General features: G+C 34.0%; 2 protein-coding genes across 6 annotated transcripts in view; one reads left to right on the top strand and one right to left on the bottom strand.

Moving 5' to 3' along the window:
* The window catches only part of LOC126879629 (uncharacterized), a 442,662-nt gene that overhangs the window by 63,042 nt on the left and 355,765 nt on the right, over positions 1-23,855 (top strand). The gene's annotated exons all lie outside the window — the stretch shown is intronic.
* Positions 255-13,404, bottom strand: LOC126879630 (uncharacterized). 2 transcript variants are annotated; one of them, XR_007696164.1, is made up of 2 exons: positions 12,997-13,404; positions 255-2,033 (listed from the first exon to the last, which is right to left on the bottom strand). XR_007696164.1 is itself a non-coding variant. In XM_050642816.1 (2 exons), the coding sequence occupies exon 2, from the start codon at positions 9,942-9,944 to the stop codon at positions 8,547-8,549; it is 1,398 nt and encodes a 465-aa protein (XP_050498773.1). In that variant the 5' UTR covers positions 9,945-12,436; positions 12,997-13,404; the 3' UTR covers positions 8,164-8,546. The 2 variants fall into 2 exon arrangements, 1 of the variants encoding a protein (XP_050498773.1); XM_050642816.1 differs by lacking the exon at positions 255-2,033 and adding an exon at positions 8,164-12,436.

Raw genomic sequence — 23,855 nt, 5'->3', positions numbered from 1 at the left:
CGCTTTTGGTTTTTTAAGGGTGAAAAATCCCCCTAATTTAAAAAATTATAAAATAACATTTTAAACTTTAATATTGTCAACATTTGGTTCTTGTTAGTTACATAATGATTGTTTTATGCTTTAAGATATACTATCATAATATTTCAACCTTTAAAACCACCCTTGTTGGAGCTATATATAAAAAATTTACTTATCCTAAAGTAATAATTTCGGCTTGCATCGATTTACAAAAAAATTTGGGATTAGGATCATGTAACAACTAGCTGATGATTTTCTGTTGGAGTGAATGAAAAGGGAGTGGTAAACTCCAACAGAAGTAGTAAAAAGAAGAAGATCTACTTAATGTAGCCAAAGGACAAAAATGTGTGGCTTCTCCGTTGAAGAAGCTGGAGTAACTAAAATACAACTTTGTAGTAGTATTTGTATGGAAGGATGCCAAGACAAAGAATATCGAATTGATACAGGACTAGAGATGAGAAATCATTAATAGATAGATATAACTTGAATGGCTAGCTAAATATGTATGAGAAGGGCCACTTGACACTCAAGGAAGGATTCGGCCAATTTGCACGGCTATTTTTGGCCAGACAATAGATTAAAGGAAGTGACAATGATGGCTCGAAAAGAAGATATGAAGATAATGTTCAGAAAATAGATAGAGTAAATATAATAATATACTGAAAATAGAATGAATTTTTGGGCGCCAGAAGAAGGATAACTAGGTTAACGCTCTTCCAGGTATTCTACGCTGCTATAGAGTATGTTAAATTTGTAGTACAAGTATGTGAAAAGTTATTAAAGATTATTAAATTATAAAATATACTACTAAAAATAAAGGAGTAATAAGAAAAAAAAAATCACAATAAATGTATATTTATTGAATGTAACTACTAGATCTTTTTAACAATCTCTGAGTTAGGACAAGTAACTAGTGTGTAACTCTAACATGACAGGAAAAAGTGATACTAGTGAAAGTCAATTACAAAATCATCATACAACTATGATCTAAGAATACTCTTTATAAGGTTAGAAAAACTGACTACGGGTACCTCTAATACAGGAAGTACAACTTACAACTAGGTTAGTAGAACCCTCACCAAATAATAATTGTACGTTTATAATACGTACACCTTAATTAAATACTACCTGATACTATATATAACATATAAATACCTCACTGTGAGTGGGACAGGCACAAGCCTTATTGAATAAATAAACCTACGAGTGGATACACAGATCCTTTTCCTAACTCGTGGTTTATAATAGTAATAATAACAAGTGAAACCAAAAACTAATCTGAGGGATTAGAATCCAGAAGTTCATATGAATTTAATAAATTAAAGTTAAAGTTAAATAAAGTTAATAAGTTAAAGTTAAGTAAAGTTAATAAGTTCAAGTTAAATAAAGTTAATAATTACAATTTTTGACTAATATGTGAAGTTAATTTTTAAAAATTTAATTAAACATATACTAAAATAATGGAATGAGTTTAAATAATTATACAAAAGTGGAACACAGCCTAAAAATAATCAAGATAAGAGTACCGACTACTATTATCAGGGAAAATATCTGAGCTCAGAAATTTATACCTTTATAGATTGCAGAGTGTTGGGGAACGCTATCAATTAAATATTATGTTGTAAAGAAAAAAAAACCTATAAAAAATATAAAGCAGGAAAAATGTGTGTGCAATTGAACTATAAAAAAAAAATGTACTAAATATCACAAAACCAGTCTGTCTTTAATAAGAGCACAGTAAATGTTCCCAAACAAACCACTCTTTCCTAATCTTGAAGTTGATGTAATGAGCACCCAAGGGTGCTAACTCTCGCTAGCAGCTGTCCTGCTGGAGGTACAGGAGAGGAAGACTGGTAGAAAGCAGCTGAAGGTACTCAAAACTGTTGGAAAGCAGCTGGAGGTACTCAAAAAAAAAATGTGGAAATAATCCAGGCTGGTCGCCTATTGATTGTTTCTCTCTGTGTGGTCTGGCCTTGGTGTTGTTGTAGGGTGGCTTTAAGATTTCATGGTAGGTGCTAAAAAAACACAGTGTGGTGTTACTACCAATCTACCAATGTCAAAAAAAAGAAGCAAGAGATACGAGGAGGTGTTTTTATTCCTATGGGAATAAGAAGAAATAGGTCATTAAGTCCAAAAACTTGAATGACTAGACAGCTTGACCTTTTATCAGGTTGCTATCAGATGACCTTGGTCAAATAACACAAGTAATTTCCAATTGAAATACAAAATATAATTACTGTGAAAGAATATTTTATTATAATATATACACCGGTATATAGATATATTATACAAGGATGAAATATAGTAAGACTAAGCGATGGATACTTATTTGATCATCGTTCAAAAGATAGGAGTTCTGTAGACTTGAAAGGAATATAAAAAATGGAGTTTAAATTAGCTCTATTTTCCAACTGGAAGCACAAATTAACAACGAATATTGAATTATCTCTAGATGAGTTTGATCCATGAAAATAAAACATAAAAACCATGAAAATAGACTATGTGAAACTTAGTTAGCAAATGTCAAGGACTTCCAAAATGGCTGAATAAAATACTTAATAAAATGTGTATTTACCGGGGTAGAACTCATTGGATATAGTATGCTCTAAAATTCTTCAAATCCACTGCTGCTGGATAACTTCACTATACTTTTATTGTAATATTTAATCAATTTGGAACTGAGAATTAGAGGTGAATAATTGAGTCTAATGACCCCGCACACTACGATTCAGACCGAACACTCGAGAAACAATGGCAATCCAAGGCTCACGTTCACAGCTGAATCCTTCGTACCCCTCTACTAAGCATTGGCTGTCAAAGTGGGGAAACCAATGTTGCCACGTTTTAAATGTGACGTCATCAAGCATTTAAAAATTCTGAGATGGGTTTAAGTTCTATTTGAATAAACATTGAAAGAAAATAATTCTGAAAATAATTAAATAATATTTTGGATAGTTAAATAATATCTTCCCATCAATAATCGATTCTATAAGGGGCGGAACGTCACATTCCCTTTCAACCACCAGAAAAAAAAATTTTATTTAAAAAAAATTTTTTTTTTTTTTTTTCAAAATATTAAACTAGAGTAGTAGTGCTTAGTGTATCATTCCCCGTTGATTCGCAAGATTACAAATAATCACCACTAATAATCAAGGGAAAGTAGGATGGTCACTGCAGCAAATAACGGAAATTGCAAAATATGACCCGAAGTCCTAGTAAAAGTGCTAAAGATGAGACATAATTTATAATGCCAAATAAGTGTCGAATTGGCAGTAAATCCAAAGTTGAACTATCCATGGACATCAGATTTATAAGGAGTATATCCAAGGACGAACAACCAGGCAAAGGTGAGAGCCAATTCATACCATAACGCAAGTACATATACTAAAGTCACCAATAAAATCAATAACTATAATAAGTGAAGAATCAAACACTCAATCCTAAATTGGACTAGCAATGGACACCAGATTCGTAATAGCATATCCAGAGAAGAACAACTAGGAATATTTATAGAATAATTTTCACCAATACCAACTAATATAAATAGTGAACATACCAAAGGAATGCAAACACATTAACCAAAATAAATGTGGAATCAGACACTCAATCCAAAGTCAGACTATCAATGGACAACAGATTCACAAAAGCATATCCAATGAAGAACGACCAGGAAGATTTATGGACCAATTCACATCCATACTAAATCATATAAATAAATTAGGTCTACGTACACCCACATCCGGTAATACGAACCTATACAACCAAATAAACAAAATAAGTGAAGAATCGGACACTTAATCCAAAATCGGACTAGCAATGGACACCAGATTTATAGGAGCATATCCAAAGAAGAACGATCAGGAAGATTTATGGACCAATTCTCACTAATACTAAATAACTAACTAAATTAGCTCTAGATCTACCCTCATCCGGTAATATGAGCCTATCGAAACTAAATAGTAAAAATAAAGGATGAACTTATAAGTTCTATGACTCCATGGTAAATACAAAATATGACGGGAACGAGCTCCCAATCTTTCATAAGACTGTATATTCATGTGAACATACATAGGATTATCCAGGAGATATTCCTGAATCTAAGCAACAATTAATGCCTAAGGAAAGAAGAGGGAATCTACTAAAAAGAAAATCAATAATTTGTCCCAGTGGGTTAATCACTAACATTACGACTCTACGTCTATGGAAAGTCAAGCATCTATATACTATGAACTAAGAGACATAAAATAAGCAAACTAGACTTCCCTATTATCGTGTGAAAATGTGCCTGGAATATTTGGAACAATTGCACAAGAATGGTTAGGAAGTGTTGTACACCATTTCCCAACCAGAAATATTATCATGGATAAACATCTGCCTACTCTGACAAGAAAGACATGGATTACGAAATCGGATAGCAGTGATCAGTTGCTGAACTTCGAACCCACGTATTCACCAACTTTGAGCATTAACAGACTAGTTCATAAGAAGAAATATGAAGGACTCAAGAATTCATTTATAAATCAAAATTCCAAATTCATTCCAGAATCATCCTGTGGAGGAAGTAAGAATCCGAATTAATATAAAGTATTTAAGGTACCTGTGACAAATATCAATAAAGTAACCCAATAACAAATTAACAACCACAACTTCTTTCCAATATGGCAAATCCAATGACATGATATAAAAACAATAAAAAAAAAATAATAGGTATGTAATCAAATATCCAAGATATAACACATAATCTAAGATATGGTAGTGTAACATAGCTCCATCTATATTAAGCAAGAATACTTGTATGAGCCCACACATCCAAATATCTTAATATATAATAATCAACAGCCCTTTTATTCTGAGAGGTTGAGTACAAACCTAAGAGTACAAGTGGAGGTTATTAACTTGGTAATACTACTGGCTGGATTAGTATTTGAGAATATTTGTCGATAATGACTCAAATGCAATCTATAATACAAAAAAATAATAATAAACTCATACAAGCGGTATTACACAAGAATTCGGTACCTAATAACTAATACGTGAGAAATCATCAAGCCATGCCGAAGGATAAAATTGCTATGGTCAGGCATTATCTGGTGATTAACAATTTAAACTAAAATACTATACCATAATAAAACTAATTAAAGGCAAACACAGGAAGATATTAGCTTAAACAACCCTGTTAAGCTAATCTTCTTCCGATGAAATTGAAGAATCCACATCGTCCATGGTGTTGTCAGGCAGTAAATCCTTTACATGAAATTGACCAATTCGCTTATTAGTCGAATTGTCCTTTAATTCATAAATCAAAGGAGATATTACCCTTGAGACAGTACATGGGACATATTTCTGGCAAAACTTTGCAGAAATGGCATCACCCTTATTGGATTTGACAAAATTGCGCTTTAAGACTCGATCACCAACAAAGAATCGCAGATCTCGTTTCCTCAAATTATAGTGCTGCTGGTTCCTTAGGTAAGAAGTTTTTAACTTCTTCCTAATGTCTGCGAAAATATGAGGTAACGTCTGGAGATCATCTAAGCGATGAAGTTTCTCAGATATTTGAGGAAGATTTTCGGAATTGTCTGAAATTACACCAAAATAATCACCTGATAAAGCCACATTCCTACCAAAATTCAAATATGCTGGAGAGCACTGGGTAACTTCATGGACAGAAGTCCTTATGGCTTGAGCTATGGAATGAATATATTGATCCCAAGCTCTGTGATCAGGGTAAGTATAGGACCTTAGAGCTGTGACAATACTGCGATTTACTCTCTCAGTATGATTTGCTTGTGGATGGTAGGCAGCATTATAAAAGGTCTTTTGAACCTTATATTTAGCTAGAAGATCTTTAAAGGCCTTCGATACAAACTGAGGACCGTTGTCACATGACACAATTTGAGGAACACCATACACCAAAAAGACTTGTTCCTCCAAATATTTTAAAATTGCTGGAGTTGTGGCCTGGCGAAGGGGACAAACTAAAGGAAATTTAGTGAAATAATCCACAACTACCAGGCAATAGGTATTACCCTTGTAACTCCGAGGATAAGGTCCAATGAGATCCATTGAGATCATCTGCCAAGGAAAATTTATGTTCCTGAAGGAACCCATAAGTCCAGCCTGTGGTAGGTTACTTGGTTTACAAGTAGCACAAACCATGCATTTAGAAATGTACCTTTTTATAGACTTCCGCATACCAGGCCAATAATATAATTCGGCAATACGGTGATAAGTCTTATAAAAACCAAAATGACCCGCCGTAACTTCATCATGAAATATATGCAGAATATTTTCCCTATTTGGCGTAGGTACAACTATTTTCCACTCCGACATATTGGATAAGGACTCTATCGGACTTAAGATGTGTTTGTACAGAATATTATTCTCTACCTTAAAATCAGGATATTTTTGTGGGTCTTGAGTGACCCTATCAATCATATTCTGATACCACATATCAGGACTTAAAGAGGACAGATCTAGGACATTAATATCATGGACACGTGAAAGAGCATCTGCGACCACTACCCCGTTTGCCTTTCTATGGACAATCTTATATGAATAGGCAGCCAGTTTGCATATCCATCGAGAAAGCCTCTGTGAAGGGTTTTTCATACTATGAAGCCATACTAAGGAACTATGATCAGTAATTATAGTGAAATTACGACCTTCCAGATAATAACGAAAAGCTTCTAACCCATGGATGATAGCTAAGAGTTCTTTCTCCGTAGTTGAATAGTTTTTCTGGGCCTTGTTCAACTTCTTACTAGTGTACGCTATGGGGTGTTCGGAGCCATCTTTCAACTGAAATAATACGCCTCCAGAAGCTGTATTAGAGCAATCTGTCATTAGATAAAAATGCTCATCAAAATTAGGTGACATCATAACCGGAGCGCTCGTTAAAGCATCTTTAACGCGCCTAAAAGCTTCGTCAGCCTCAGGAGTCCAAGTAATGGTCTGTCCCTTTTTCCTGTTCTTCAAAAGATCAGTAAGAGGTGACAACAAAGTAGAGTAGGACGGTACAAATCGCCGATAATAGCCACACATTCCCAATATCCTACGGACTTGGGTGGTGGTCTTTGGTATAGGAAAATTTTTGATAGCAACTATTTTCTCAGGATCAGTCCTCAGCCCCTGGTTATCCACAACATAACCCAAGAACTTAAGACTAGGGCGACAAAACTGACATTTATCCAGATTGACCGTTAGATTAGCTTCCTTAAGACGTAAAAATAACTTATCTAAAATTTCCATATGAAGGGAAAAATCAGGAGTGACAACCAAAATATCGTCTAAATAATAGAAAACATAGGGCTCTAACGGTGGACCAATGACTAAATCCATCAGACGACACATTGTCTGAGGAGCAGAAACAAGACCGAAAGGCATGGTGACAAACTGGAATAATCCTTTACCACTGACAGCAAAAGCAGTATACTTCTTGCTCTCTTCACTCAGTGGGATCTGTAGGAAGGCCTTAGACAAATCAATAGAAGAGATGTATTTGGCATTCTGAAGTTTGCTCAAAATCACATCTATTCTGGGGATAGGATAAGCATCCCTGTTAGTTGTGATACTGTTTAGTTTTCGACCGTCAAAGCAGATCCCGAAGGATCCATCCTTCTTCTTCGTTAACCAGAGCGGAGAACAGTAGGACGATGTTGAAGGTTCTATGATATTTAAAGCAAGCATCGAATCTACTTCCTTTTCTAAATCTGCCTGCCAGGCTTGAGGTATGGGGTACTGATATAATCTGAAAGGAGTGGGATTTCCCACTTCGATAGTGTGAGAGATTAACGACGTACGACCTAGTTTGTCTTTTGAAGAAAGAGTAGTAAATTTAGAGATCATACTCTCTAATTGCCTTTGTTCAGAGCTTGATAAACTAGCAAAATCGTGAATAGCACTAAGGGTAGATAAATTAAATTCAGATATGGAAAAAGAAAAATCAGAACAACTTAAGGTACTATTGAAAGCATTGAAAAAGTCCATACCTAAAATTATAGAATTCTGCACGGAAGGAATAACATAAAATGTAATTTCCCTACATAAATCTGCCACTGTGATTTTAATTTGGAGTTTGCCCGTAATGGACTGAACTGTACCATCTGCAGTAGATACTTGCAAAGATGAAATGGGCATAATGGGAATACTAGAATTTTTCAATAAATTTAACGAATGTGCCCCTATCAATGAAATATTAGAGCCACTATCTAACAAAGCTAAACACGATTGTCCTAAAATTTGAATAGGAAGATATGGCCTATTATCATTTTGTTTCCTAACTAATAACGAATTAATATCTAGATCTAAAGTATTTGGTTGTCTACAACCGTTATATGGAACTAACCCAGACGTATCATCATCATTAACAAAACTAGAATCTAATATAGATAATGGAACCACATTACTATCACAATTATTATTGTTACGTTGAACACTACCAATCAAAGAAGCGTTTGTAAATGACCATCTGTGATCATTTGAATCAAGCGAATCTAACGTATTATCTATAGAAATAAATTTCTGGTTTAATTTTGTTTTGTGGTGTGTGCTGCTTTCTTGAACGACACCCCTTTCCCTTTTCGTGAAGATGGGTTTGGGTTGCTGGATGTGCTTGGTCCAGCAGTTTCGTTTGACGATGGGGTTTGATTCCCTGATTGGATGTTGGACGGAGAAACGTTCAGGGGACGGACCTCCGACGTGTCGTTTCCCGAACACTTAGAACAGTTTCTTTTAAGGGTGTTCTCTCGGCCACAACCATGGCAGAAAATACGATTTTGAGGAATCCCACAATTGTAAAATGGGTGACCAGGCTGATCACAATTCCAGCAGACAAGAGAACTAACAACCGAAACATTATGTTCATGACCCTTATTTAGCCAAGAACGTTGCCTAAAGGAAGTTGGCTGAGAAGAAGAGTTAGAAGAGGATCGAGATGTGGATGGAGGTTGAGAAGACCAGGATAACGTTTCCTCCAAACGTTTGCATTTTATAGTAAGGTCATCAATGTTCTGAATGTCCATAAGAGCTAATTGTTGATGATAAAAGGGCAATAGACATTTAAGGATGATTTTAATTTTAGCTAAATCTGACAAAGGAGTGTCTAAACGACTACACATACCTAATATAGTATTAATAAACATAGTAACAGATTCCCCAGGTTTCTGCTTATGATTCTTAATTTGATCTAATAAATCATCCTGGAATGAATACGGAAGAAAATCCGACTTCAACTTTTTAATCAGATCAGACCAACAAGAAAAATTACCCCTGTTATTCATAAACCATGTAAAAGCGGTCCCGGTGAACAACTCAGCAGAAGCAGCAAACAAATCCTCTTCAGAAACACCTCTAGATATTCGAAGACATTCAACCCTTTCTAAAAATGACATCACATCAGTGTGCTGTTTTTCACCTGAAAATGAAATACCCCATTTGTGTACTTGAACAGGTTTGGAGTACGTAAAGCTAGGTACATTGACTGAAGCATTAGGAGTAGAGGTAGCAATGGGGTTAACTCTAGAATCAAGTTCACCCTCTAGTGTTAATATTTTAAGAGAAACAGACCTCTTGAACGGTTCCTGTTCTTCAGAAGGACAGTGTAGCAAGTGTACACGGGCAGAAATATGGCCTAGACGAGATGTTAATCGCGCATACTCTGTATCCTTTACAGTTCCCCTAAACTTTTCGATTTTTTTAGACAAGCTGTCCAATGTTTCAGTGATTCCTTTTTGTTGTTCCTCAAAAGGAAGGGATACAGCTGAAATTTGGAGAAAACTTCTATTGCCAGCTTCTTGTTTCAAAGCACCTCTCAAAAGATTGCGTTTTTTATCGACAGTTGTCGACTCCTCTGGCATTATGTCCCGAATCTTTAATTCATAATCCAATTCATCCACCAGAAGATGTTCAGCTTTAAAAGCACACATGATGAGAGCAAAGTTATTGACAAATAGTCCAAAGAACAGAAATATGAAAAATATGAAAATATGAAAGTTTGCACGCAAAATATATATAATATAAACCGAGAAAATATCAGCAACACACCAACAAAATCAAAATAGCCAGCAAAAAAAAAAAAATATATATATAATGCAGTATATAATCTAATAAATAAGATCAAATAAATATATAAGATCAAATAAATGGATAAATAATCCAATAAATATTGTATACTCAAGTAAACCTACTACCTAAATACTGGAAGTAAATTTTTTTATTTATATGTAACTTACCACCACTCTAGAAAAAATATATATCTATAATAATAATAATAATAATCAACACTTAGTTGTACCTCCAACTATACCACTATTGACTGAAGAAATAAAATTGTTATATGAATTATATTATTAATAGCAATATTAAATATAAGTTCCCAATAAAAATTCAAAATCTAACCCAGAATGTAAGCTGCACAAACATATACTATAATGAGGTCCCAAAATATAAACAAAAATCAAAACAGCGTTTAAGAATACCTGATATGTATCAGAAATTAAAAATAAAATAAATAAGTAACAATATGTGTATAGGATACCAAACGGAAATAACAAAGAGATTTCAGATAAAAGAGAAGAATTGACCTAAATGAATACTGTCTCAGACCAAAAATAAAGCCACCACGTTGGAAAGCCGATGTAACAACTAGCTGATGATTTTCTGTTGGAGTGAATGAAAAGGGAGTGGTAAACTCCAACAGAAGTAGTAAAAAGAAGAAGATCTACTTAATGTAGCCAAAGGACAAAAATGTGTGGCTTCTCCGTTGAAGAAGCTGGAGTAACTAAAATACAACTTTGTAGTAGTATTTGTATGGAAGGATGCCAAGACAAAGAATATCGAATTGATACAGGACTAGAGATGAGAAATCATTAATAGATAGATATAACTTGAATGGCTAGCTAAATATGTATGAGAAGGGCCACTTGACACTCAAGGAAGGATTCGGCCAATTTGCACGGCTATTTTTGGCCAGACAATAGATTAAAGGAAGTGACAATGATGGCTCGAAAAGAAGATATGAAGATAATGTTCAGAAAATAGATAGAGTAAATATAATAATATACTGAAAATAGAATGAATTTTTGGGCGCCAGAAGAAGGATAACTAGGTTAACGCTCTTCCAGGTATTCTACGCTGCTATAGAGTATGTTAAATTTGTAGTACAAGTATGTGAAAAGTTATTAAAGATTATTAAATTATAAAATATACTACTAAAAATAAAGGAGTAATAAGAAAAAAAAAATCACAATAAATGTATATTTATTGAATGTAACTACTAGATCTTTTTAACAATCTCTGAGTTAGGACAAGTAACTAGTGTGTAACTCTAACATGACAGGAAAAAGTGATACTAGTGAAAGTCAATTACAAAATCATCATACAACTATGATCTAAGAATACTCTTTATAAGGTTAGAAAAACTGACTACGGGTACCTCTAATACAGGAAGTACAACTTACAACTAGGTTAGTAGAACCCTCACCAAATAATAATTGTACGTTTATAATACGTACACCTTAATTAAATACTACCTGATACTATATATAACATATAAATACCTCACTGTGAGTGGGACAGGCACAAGCCTTATTGAATAAATAAACCTACGAGTGGATACACAGATCCTTTTCCTAACTCGTGGTTTATAATAGTAATAATAACAAGTGAAACCAAAAACTAATCTGAGGGATTAGAATCCAGAAGTTCATATGAATTTAATAAATTAAAGTTAAAGTTAAATAAAGTTAATAAGTTAAAGTTAAGTAAAGTTAATAAGTTCAAGTTAAATAAAGTTAATAATTACAATTTTTGACTAATATGTGAAGTTAATTTTTAAAAATTTAATTAAACATATACTAAAATAATGGAATGAGTTTAAATAATTATACAAAAGTGGAACACAGCCTAAAAATAATCAAGATAAGAGTACCGACTACTATTATCAGGGAAAATATCTGAGCTCAGAAATTTATACCTTTATAGATTGCAGAGTGTTGGGGAACGCTATCAATTAAATATTATGTTGTAAAGAAAAAAAAACCTATAAAAAATATAAAGCAGGAAAAATGTGTGTGCAATTGAACTATAAAAAAAAAATGTACTAAATATCACAAAACCAGTCTGTCTTTAATAAGAGCACAGTAAATGTTCCCAAACAAACCACTCTTTCCTAATCTTGAAGTTGATGTAATGAGCACCCAAGGGTGCTAACTCTCGCTAGCAGCTGTCCTGCTGGAGGTACAGGAGAGGAAGACTGGTAGAAAGCAGCTGAAGGTACTCAAAACTGTTGGAAAGCAGCTGGAGGTACTCAAAAAAAAAATGTGGAAATAATCCAGGCTGGTCGCCTATTGATTGTTTCTCTCTGTGTGGTCTGGCCTTGGTGTTGTTGTAGGGTGGCTTTAAGATTTCATGGTAGGTGCTAAAAAAACACAGTGTGGTGTTACTACCAATCTACCAATGTCAAAAAAAAGAAGCAAGAGATACGAGGAGGTGTTTTTATTCCTATGGGAATAAGAAGAAATAGGTCATTAAGTCCAAAAACTTGAATGACTAGACAGCTTGACCTTTTATCAGGTTGCTATCAGATGACCTTGGTCAAATAACACAAGTAATTTCCAATTGAAATACAAAATATAATTACTGTGAAAGAATATTTTATTATAATATATACACCGGTATATAGATATATTATACAAGGATGAAATATAGTAAGACTAAGCGATGGATACTTATTTGATCATCGTTCAAAAGATAGGAGTTCTGTAGACTTGAAAGGAATATAAAAAATGGAGTTTAAATTAGCTCTATTTTCCAACTGGAAGCACAAATTAACAACGAATATTGAATTATCTCTAGATGAGTTTGATCCATGAAAATAAAACATAAAAACCATGAAAATAGACTATGTGAAACTTAGTTAGCAAATGTCAAGGACTTCCAAAATGGCTGAATAAAATACTTAATAAAATGTGTATTTACCGGGGTAGAACTCATTGGATATAGTATGCTCTAAAATTCTTCAAATCCACTGCTGCTGGATAACTTCACTATACTTTTATTGTAATATTTAATCAATTTGGAACTGAGAATTAGAGGTGAATAATTGAGTCTAATGACCCCGCACACTACGATTCAGACCGAACACTCGAGAAACAATGGCAATCCAAGGCTCACGTTCACAGCTGAATCCTTCGTACCCCTCTACTAAGCATTGGCTGTCAAAGTGGGGAAACCAATGTTGCCACGTTTTAAATGTGACGTCATCAAGCATTTAAAAATTCTGAGATGGGTTTAAGTTCTATTTGAATAAACATTGAAAGAAAATAATTCTGAAAATAATTAAATAATATTTTGGATAGTTAAATAATATCTTCCCATCAATAATCGATTCTATAAGGGGCGGAACGTCACAATCATCTCACCCTGTACTTCATATTCTATATCATGCTTAAGGGCGTTGATTATTTTTAGGGGTGTAAACTACCCCTTATTGTCAAAAATTATATAAAAACATTTTAAACTTTAATATGGGTAAAATTTGGTTTTGATTGGTTAAATAATGATTGTTTTATACTTTAGGATATAATATCATAATATTTAAACCCTGAAAAACCACCCTTAATAGCATTACAGTTTTTATATGTAGATATTTTAATAGATCTATACAGAAAAAAAAGTAGAATTAAAGAATTACAAAAACATTTATTTACACAAAAATACGAATTTACAAATATGTATAAATACAAATAGTTGTTAAGTCATCTTCCAGTATACGAACCGGTTCTGTGGTATTATACATACATTGAAAATGATCCATAAGCGGACTATCCGAATTTTTCGAAAAAGAATTCGTTTTATAAACATAGCTCCTTCATTTTTGGCGATAAAAAGTTTATTCAAAAATGACTTTGTAGGATTTTTGAAGAGTTATAAGACTGTAAACTAAATTCCGTAAGATCCCTTAGTTTTTAATTAGGGTGGGTTTAAAGGTCTCGAATAAGGAGATGTTTGCTCGCAAATAGAGGTTTTAAACAGCTATATCTCGCTAACTGTTCACTGTAATGAAAATCTTTGCACAAGAAAATGTTAGATATTAAAAAAGCTACAATTTAGTAATCCATCATTTTTTTCGTATCTCCAGTATTTTCGGAGATATTTTGAAGTAAAAGGTAAAAAATGGGAAATTCCAAAAAAGTAATTTTTATTTAAACTCAAATTTTTCTAAAAATTAGGCTTTCTAAATAGGTCAAACATCTTGGGTGTATTGATAATACAAATATAAAAGGAATTACAGAAAGGTGAAGACCAATTTTTAACTAGGAGGGTAGATAGGGGGGTTGTTTTCACTGATTTTTTCATAGAGAAAAGCAGGTACCGACCATAAGTCGCCTAATTTTCAGGCTAGAAACTTTTTATTATTATTTTTTGAAAAGCCTAACTGTATACTTGAAAAAATATTATTTAAGTTTTCCTCGAAAAATGCAGTTTTTTCGTTATTTTACTTTGAATATTTCAAATTATGCATTTGACGAAAAAGCTTACTTTTAACATGCCGTATCTCGGTTTGTATTGGTCTTAAAAATATTACAGAAAAAGAATTTGCTTTGTATTACTAAAAGGTACAATTTTCAGATCTACAGTTTTTTGATTAAATGCATATTTTTCGAGGTATTCTCAAAAAACCCTCTAAAAACGTCGATTGTTTCATCGAAAAACTGTTACTTTCAAGCGCGAATAACTCGAAAAAATATTAGTTTTACGAAGAAAATATAAAAAACATTTTTTTCTTAGAATCACCTTTTATATCGATTTACATAGTTAAAATGTAATAAAAAATTCCCGCCCCCGAGATGGGGTGGCAACCACCCCAAGGTTTTAGCGTACAGCGGCATGATATAGAAAATGATCCTTGGACTATTCCCTACCTTCTGTGAAAATTTCAAGTAAATCCATGCTGGACGAAAAAATTGCGAGCCAAAATGCTTCATTTCCTCGACTAATAGATTGCAGAGAACGGTGAGCATGCTGATCCAAAAAACAATACTGACATTTCATACGAATCAGGTTTTCGATTACCATCCATTTCACGATATAAAAGGGTCTGGGCTGGTCGATCTTCTTTTCTGAGTGCAACTTGATGAAACATCTGCTTGATTTCTTCAGAAATAGCAAATCGATGTCTTTTGAATCTCATCAGAACTGCAGCAAATCGTTGAAGCAGATCGGGTCCAGTGTAAACGAAATCATTAAATGACTTTCCTTTACTTCTTGCAGCTGCATTAAATACAAGTCTTGGCTTTTTACTCGGGTGAAAGGCAAAGAAATGAGGTTCATTTTTGGCGATAAAAAGTTTATTCAAAAATGACTTTGTAGTATTTTTGAAGAGTTATAAGACTGTGTAAACTAAATTCCGTAAGATCCCTTAGTTTTTAATTAGGGTGGGTTTAAAGGTCTCGAATAAGGAGATGTTTGCTCGCAAATAGAGGTTTTAAACAGCTATATCTCGCTAACTGTTCACTGTAATGAAAATCTATGCACAAGAAAATGTTAGATATTAAAAAAGCTACAATTTAGTAATCCATCATTTTTTTCGTATCTCCAGTATTTTCGGAGATATTTTGAAGTAAAAGGTAAAAAATGGGAAATTCCAAAAAAATAATTTTTCTTTAAACTCAATTTTTTCTAAAATCAGGCTTTTTAAATAGGTCAGACATCTTGGGTGTATTGATAATACAAATATAAAAGGAATTACAGAAAGGTGAAGACCAATTTTTAATTAGGAGGGTAGTTAGGGGGTTGTTTTCACTGATTTTTTCATAGAGAAAAGCAGGTACCGACCTTTTTTTGATCATAAGTCGCCTAATTTTCAGGCTAGAAACTTTTTATTATTATTTTTTGAGAAGCCTAACTGTATACTTGAAAAAAGATTATTTAAGTTTTCCTCGAAAAATGCAGTTTTTTCCTTATTTTACTTTGAATATTTCAAATTATGCATTTGACGAAAAAAGCTTACTTTTAACATGCCGTATCTCGGTTTGTATTGGTCTTAAAAATATTACAGAAGAAGAATTTGGTTTGTATTACTAAAAGGTACAATTTTCACATATACAGTTTTTTGATTAAATGCATATTTTTCGAGGTATTCTCAAAAAACCCTCTAAAAAAGTCGATTCTTTCATCTAAAAACTGTTACTTTCAAGCGCGAATAACTCGAAAAATATTAGTTTTACGAAGAAAATGTAAAAAACATTTTTTTATTAGAAACACCTTTTATATCGATTTACATAGTTAAAATGTAATAAAAAATTCCCGCCCCCGAAATGGGGTGGCAACCACCCCCAAGGTTTTAGCGTACAGCGACATGATATAGAAAATGATCCTTGGACTATTCCCTACCTTCTGTGAAAATTTCAAGTAAATCCATGCTGGACGAAAAAATTGCGAGCCAAAATGCTTCATTTCCTCGACTAATAGATTGCAGAGAACGGTGAGCATGCTGATCCAAAAAACAATACTTACATTCCATACGAATCAGGTTTTCGATTACCATCCATTTCACGATATAAAAGGGTCTGGGCTGGTCGATCTTCTTTTCTCAGTGCAAATTGGTGAACATCTGCTTGATTTCTTCAGAAATAGCAAATCGATGTCTTTTGAATCTCATCAGAACTGCAGCAAATTGTTGAAGCAGATCGGGTCCAGTGTAAACGAAATCATTAAATGACTTTCCTTTACTTCTTGCAGCTGCATTAAATACAAGTCTTGGCTTTTTACTCGGGTGAAAGGCAAAGAAATGAGGTAGGTACCATCGATGGTCTTCTGTTTCGTTAGGGTCGAATTTAACGTTTTGGAGAAATCCAGCTGAGACATATTCTTGGAAATTGGTTGTGCATAACTTAGCAAAAGCTGGATCCTTCTCGGCTTTGTTTTTCATGGTTAACAGTCTCTTTTTTGTCATTTCTTCAGACAAATATAAAGGTAGAACATCATTTTTCCACAGTAAGTCTGTTTCCCAACACCCTTATTTCTTAATCGTTGTTTCTTTCAAAATCGTCAAAGTTTCCACATCATCTTTTGACATTGGTGTCGCAGATTTGAATGTTGTACAATCTTCGGCTGCAATGACGTCACTCATGACTTCAGAGAGATCTTCGTTGCTAATTTTCTTGCAAGTGAAGATAGAGAAATTTCCTTGTGTTCCTCTAGTTAACATTTCTTCATTTCCAGCAAGAGTCCATCCTAACTTGGTCTTCACAGGTTCTTGGTTCAATGTAATCTCGTGACAGAAACAATGAGAGATTATCATTTCCGATGATTAGTGATGGGGTTGCATTCGTCAGTGATGGAAATGGTGCTGTTCGTAAGTACGGATACTTCTTCTTTAGCTCTGCAGCAGAATAGGTCTGAGAAGGCAAGTTCATTACTGGGACTGTATGACACTTCAAAATGTAACTCTTTGCATTTGGAAAGTCACCTCAGATCTCTATTCTCGTTTTCATTAATGGATCAGTGTTATCTTTTGCGTTGAACCATCCATGAAAGATCTCGCCATTTACCATCTATACTAAGTTTCTTCACATTTTCTTCTAGAATGAGAGTCTTTTGAGCTCCCGTATCAAACATAGCAATGACGGAAATTGTGGTTCCATCACTTCCTTTAAGTTGAACAGGGACATACCGTAATAACGTTCCTTTATCTTCATCGTCTGTATTTGTAGCTGCTGATCCCTGACGGCAGTGCATATGAGCAGCTGGTGGGGCTGAAGGAGGTTGAAATTTTGATTGATCTTGAAGGAAGGCTTCATCTTTTCCTAGAACTTCATTGAATCTTGAATTATCATGTAGGGATGTCTTTCTCTACATCCTTCAACTTTACAAGTCATTCTCGATTTGCAATTCTTGACTGCGTGATTTTTCTTTAAGCAGCGGAAGCATATACGATTCTTCTTTGCAAACTTGTCTTTTTCCTTAATTAGTAGTGCTGAAAAGTTTCGACAGTCACTGATCATTTTCATGACATGATGATTTTCAATTTTGCAGTACACACAGTATTCTTTTCGATCCGGGTTGGGGTTAGTTGATACTGTTCCAAAACGAGTCTGCTTCTTCTTTCTATCCTTGTCATTTGCATTTTCAGAAGATGTAGTGGGAGTTGACACAAGATATGCTAAAGACTGTTTTATAGAAATCCATTGTGAAAAATATTTCAGATTCTCTTCTCTGGAGGTGTCTTGTCGAAGCCAGGTGTACCACTCAGTTTCCATTTCTATCGACATTTTCTTGACCAGAGTACTCAGGATTTCAATGGAATATAGATACTGGCTACTTTTATAAGACGTGATGCTTGCCACTAATGCTTGTACGGCTATTCCGAACTTGATTGTTGCTTCAGGTTTGGTTACTGATGGAGAAGGGGCTGCTCTTACTTTCTTTAATAACCCTTCAATCACAAACTTTGGTTGTCCAAACCTATCTTCTAGGGTCTTCATGATGCTTTCCACATTATCGATGTTTGGTAGCAGGAATGAAACTGTCTTCAAGGCATCTCCTTTCAAAGCTTCTCTTAATCTTCGAATGTTGATTGAATTGTCAATTTTGTACTCTTTGGTTGATCGATCGAACTCAGCTTTGAATAGTGGCCACTCTTTTGAACATCCATTGAACTTTGGCAATTTCTCATGTTTACGAGAATAGGATGGTGTAGCAGACATCTGTGAAATCGCTTGAGCCATCAGAACAATTGGGTCAACTGGAAGATTTTTTATTCTGGTAGACACTTCACTTGTGGTATCTCTTCCACTTCAGTTTTCATGTTCACTTCATTTGAATGATTGGTTTCGACGACTTCACCATCATCATCAAAACCTAAATACTGGTCTTCGGCGATTAATTGTCGAATGGCTTCATCTTTTTTCTTTTTAAGCTCTTCAAGATTATTAAGCTTCCTTTCTTGAACTAAACTTAACGATTGAAGGCCTTGTAGTTTTAGCTGAAGGTGCCTCAATGTCTTCTTACTTTCTTGTAGGTTTTTTTGTACATTGACTAGCTTCTCAGTTTCATCTACACTCAGGTTTTCTGGAGATATCTCTTTCAGGGTTGAAAAGTCCTCAGAGTATTGTTCAACCTTCTCTTCTTCTATGATTTTAATTTGTAATTCAGCAATCTTTTCTTCTGTCTTGGACACTTTGTCTCTTGAGGCATATTCTTTTTCCAGGTCGATTATGGACTGGTTACTCCTTGTTGAGTATACTGATGAAGCTCGTGACAATGAGCTTCTTCGGCTTGAATTGACTTTTGGTTGTCTTACTCTCACTGGAGTTGGGGCATCTATTGGATTTCCAACTCATTGTATGTCATTCTTGGAGGGGGTCTTGATATACGCTTACTTTCACCTTCGCTTGCTGACATCGTTGTAGACAGTAGTTTACCTTTGAACTTAAAATGACTGTTTCCTTCCTTTGGAGAGCAGCTAACCTCTTCTTAATTACTTCGATTCCCTGGTTTCGGTACCAAAATGTTTCGAACAAGATAACTTTTACTTTAGATTGACTTCTTTATCTTGTTCTACTCCTTAATTTGCCAGGTTTCGAAGTAAAAAACAATCAAATTAGGTTAGCTGCAACTAATAATAGAAATGCAATCAAAATTCGTCCTTTTCTACAAATTTTCAAACTTTTATTACTTTTCCGATGACACTGACAAAACTCAATTTTTTTTTATATAAATAACTTCATAGGAGAGAGTTAATACTAATTTACAAACCGTAGATAGCGACTGAAAAACTACCTACGATTTCTTCACTAATCTTCACTAATTTTCTTAATTTGTTGATAGTCCAGAATAATAACTCAAACATACTGAAACAATAGCACTATTCAACCACCACAAAAATTAACGCTCTGTATGAGGCTACAACTGGCATACCGTTCGCCAACTCTTCTGTAGACGAAGTTTTGTCAATCTTACTTCCATATGGTGAACGGTATGCCAGTTGTAACCTCATACACAGCGTTAATTTTTATGGTGGCGGCATAGTGCTGTGAATGTGTGTGTGGTGTGCTAGATTGAGTGAATGGCAACTGACATGTGCATTAAAACATTCTAGAAGATTATGTCGTGCCATTTGCCAGCCATATTGGTTATATAACAGATTCGTGCTATGGCACGGTAAAGCCTGGGTTTCCTCGAAAGCGGCACCGACTAGCAGCGACCGTAGCACTGCGATGAATTACGTCAGATTACGGTGAAAAATTCAAGGTTCTTCACTGGGGCAATGGAATGTGCAAGCTCAGCAAGCGGTGGCTTCCAACGCATCCTTGGAAACCAACGCTATTATTTTGCATGGTATTCTTGTTCTCATGATCATTTTTCAGTGCGTCATTAATTATGACGTCATATACTGTATTGGGTGCCACAATCGTACTTAGCCATAGGTGAAAAGCTTGTGGAATTAAACTAATTAGTAATTTAGTAGATTTGATTTTTACACAATATGTTAACATGTAGGTATTTTTAAAAAAGTAAACAATATTGTTAATTAAATTTATAAATATGGAAACATTAAAAAATGACACAAAACTGTCCATAAACTGTGTTTTTATCTTCTTCTCTAGGTGCTGTCTCCGCTTCAAAAGTTAGCAATCATCAGAGAGATCTTTATTTCTGAAACAGCGGCTCTAAATAATTCATTGTTATTACATCCAAACCAGTTCCTAAGGTTCTTCAGCCATGAGTTACGTCTCCTTACTATGGATCTTTTTCTTGCATAATGACCTGGAGTATTAGATATACATCTCTCATCACATGTCCCATATATCTCTGTTTTCTTCTTATTTGTTAGTTCTCGTTCCTTATGCGTAAGTCTCATTACCTCCACGTTGGCTATTCTATCTACTCATGAGATATTTAACACTCTTCGGTACAAATCGAATGTCTCTAGTCTCCTCACGCCAATGACTAACTTTTAACGAACTAAATTCTAAACCAAAACACAAAATAATGCACAAATACGTTGTGAAACACAAGTGAAGTCGAATTCGAAATTTCAAAATGACAGGTACACAAAATACTGACCTGAATAATAACCGTCACTTGACTCTTTGACACTTCTAAAAAATGGCCAAAATGGACGAAGTTTTTGTCAAATGTTCGTAATACGTGTATTTGATTGGCTAGAAAAAACGCGCATTCTAAATATCAACGAATCAAAGGTAGGTTAGGAATAGGCATCTTATGTATATAACCATTGTAATGCTGCATTATTTTTGTGTTTAATCACGGAGCTACCGCTTTTTCCGTCTCATCTAACTTAATGCATTAGAGAGAAATCGAAAAACTGCGACGCACTGAAAAATGATCATGAGAACAAGAATACAGTTTTTTATGATGTCATTCATCGCAGTGTTACGATCGGAGGTTGTCGGCACCGCTTTCGAGGAAACCAGCGCTTAACGCACAATTCGAATAGTGAATAGGTACTTACCCTGATGAGAATCAATTTAAAATTAATATTGGCCACCATATAGCTCGTATCAGATTTAAATCCGATCAAGCATTTATATGACACATTAAAACACCGCATTCGGAAAATTAATCCTAAACCTGTGACATGGAAAGGGCTAACAATTGCAGCACAAAAAATTTCACTTCACATGATAATTTCAAAATATGCAATATTTTTGTCCGTGAGTATATTATCATTGGCGTTTCTCTCATGAAAAACCATTATAGATTTCTGCGGGCGTGAGGCTGTTTTCCTCTTTAATTCACTATTTTTCTTAATTTTACCTTTCATTGTTATCCGTAGAGTGCAGAGCTTGTGGATTATCTAAACGCCTATGGCCTTGAAAATGACTGCGCGTCGGATTCTTATGAAAGATGTCAGACTGTGTGGTTCAGTCGCAGCGGTGGTGATACTCAAGATAGCCTAATTTGATTAGTTTGTTTATAATCCCTTTGTTCTGAAAAAATCCTTTGAATACTTCTTAAATAAATTTTGAATTTAAATAAATGTTAAAAGTTACAAATAATTTTTATACCTTAATTGTCTTTGCTCAGCGAAGGAATTGTGGCTATCAGAAAAATGTGCAGAAATACATAGACATATTAGGTAAACAACATGACAACTTTAACATAATACAGACGTATTAAGGCTATGGGTACATAATTCGCAAATATTTTACGGCTATCCCTACCTTTTCTGTCTTTACATGGCAAATTACGTGTAGTAAAATTCACACTGGTATGGAAATGTACATATTACTAGAATGTCATTCTACTTGACAATGTCATAATTAGCTTAAAGAGATGGCTTTTGAATGTTCTTGGATAACTGTTATTTTTTGTATAATTGCAAATTATTAATTCAGTTAATAAATGTGATAATTTTTTCACTAGCTATGTATTCAGTGATTGTAATAATTTATATGTACCTACAACAAAAACTAATACTCAATCGAGAAAAGAGGAAAAGTGTTACAATGATTTTTTAATAAACGGAATAACTTTTAACTTTTAACGGAAACTTCTTTAATAAATGGAACGCTTACAATTTTGAACATCTTTAACAACAAAATACTTGGATCACAGAATATATCTTGATGTATTCTCTGCTTCTATCTTCCATAAATAATACACAATAAATAACTTTTTATAAAGTTCACGTTTTAAATCAATTATTTATCAAATACACTTATCACGTTTTTAAATAAATTATTTATCAATATTATTTAATCAACAATTCAAAATACTCCCGATTCATGTCAAATAATTATTTAAAATTGTCACTGATTGTCAGTGACTGACTGACAATATTCTATTCGACTGAGTGCGTTGTATGACAAAGATAGATTTGAAAAATTACCACGGACATTGTGTTCGTTTTTTTCGAATCCTGAAAAAACCAATAAATATTTTTGAAAAATCTAAACGCAGAATGAAAGACTAAATTATTACCGAGGGCCGAAAGTCCCTTAGAATAAATAAAAAGTTTATTTTGAATGAGATATTTGAAATTAAAAATAACACTAAATTTTCTCTTAGTTTTTCACCCCTGTAACTTATTAAAATATACATTATAGAAGTTCTTAGGGACTTTCGGCCCTCGCTAATAATGCAATCTTTCATTCTGCGTTTAAATTTTTTAAAAATACTTATTAGTTTTCTCAGGATTCGAAAAAAATGAATCCCCATTTGAATAGCATTGCAGCCGAAAAAACGTACCGATCCTCTTAATGAAACAGCTTGCATATACAAAAAGAAAGGTATTGGAAAAATACTGAACAAAAACAAAATAAGAGTTGAAACTGCAGAGAAAATAAATAAATGGAAATAATACATAAAGGAGCTATTTGAAGACAACGAAAGAATGGAGACAATACAAACAAGAGGTAGAAATGGACCTACAATTACCAAAAGGAAAATTGGGAAATTTGGGAAATGACTGACAGAGAACTACATGGAGATACTACCTAGTATAATTATTCACCGAAATTTACAATACCAGGGAAATTCCGAAATAATGACTAATATCTGAGGTATGGAATGGCTCTGAATACAAAAAACAAAAATCATGATTGTCAGTATAGTACATTCTTTCACGGTTTTTGCTCTAAATTTTAAAGAACCGCTTGGATTGACATGAAATTTGGCATACGCATAGCTTACATGTCAAAGAAAAAAAAGTGATATTGTGCCGATGTGTGCTTTTGCCCTGGGGGTGACTTTTACCCCCTTTTAGGGGTGAAAAAATATATGCCCAAAATAAGTCCGGAAATGGGTAAACTGACTAATTTTAAGTAACTTTTGTTCTATAGAGCTTTTTCTCCAAGTCAACACTT

Source organism: Diabrotica virgifera, chromosome 2 (assembly GCF_917563875.1).
Source record: "Diabrotica virgifera virgifera chromosome 2, PGI_DIABVI_V3a".
In the NCBI taxonomy this organism is placed as follows: Eukaryota; Metazoa; Arthropoda; class Insecta; order Coleoptera; family Chrysomelidae; genus Diabrotica; species Diabrotica virgifera.
The sequence above is the reverse complement of the archived record's forward strand: the minus strand, read 5'-3'. Positions and strand labels throughout refer to the sequence as shown.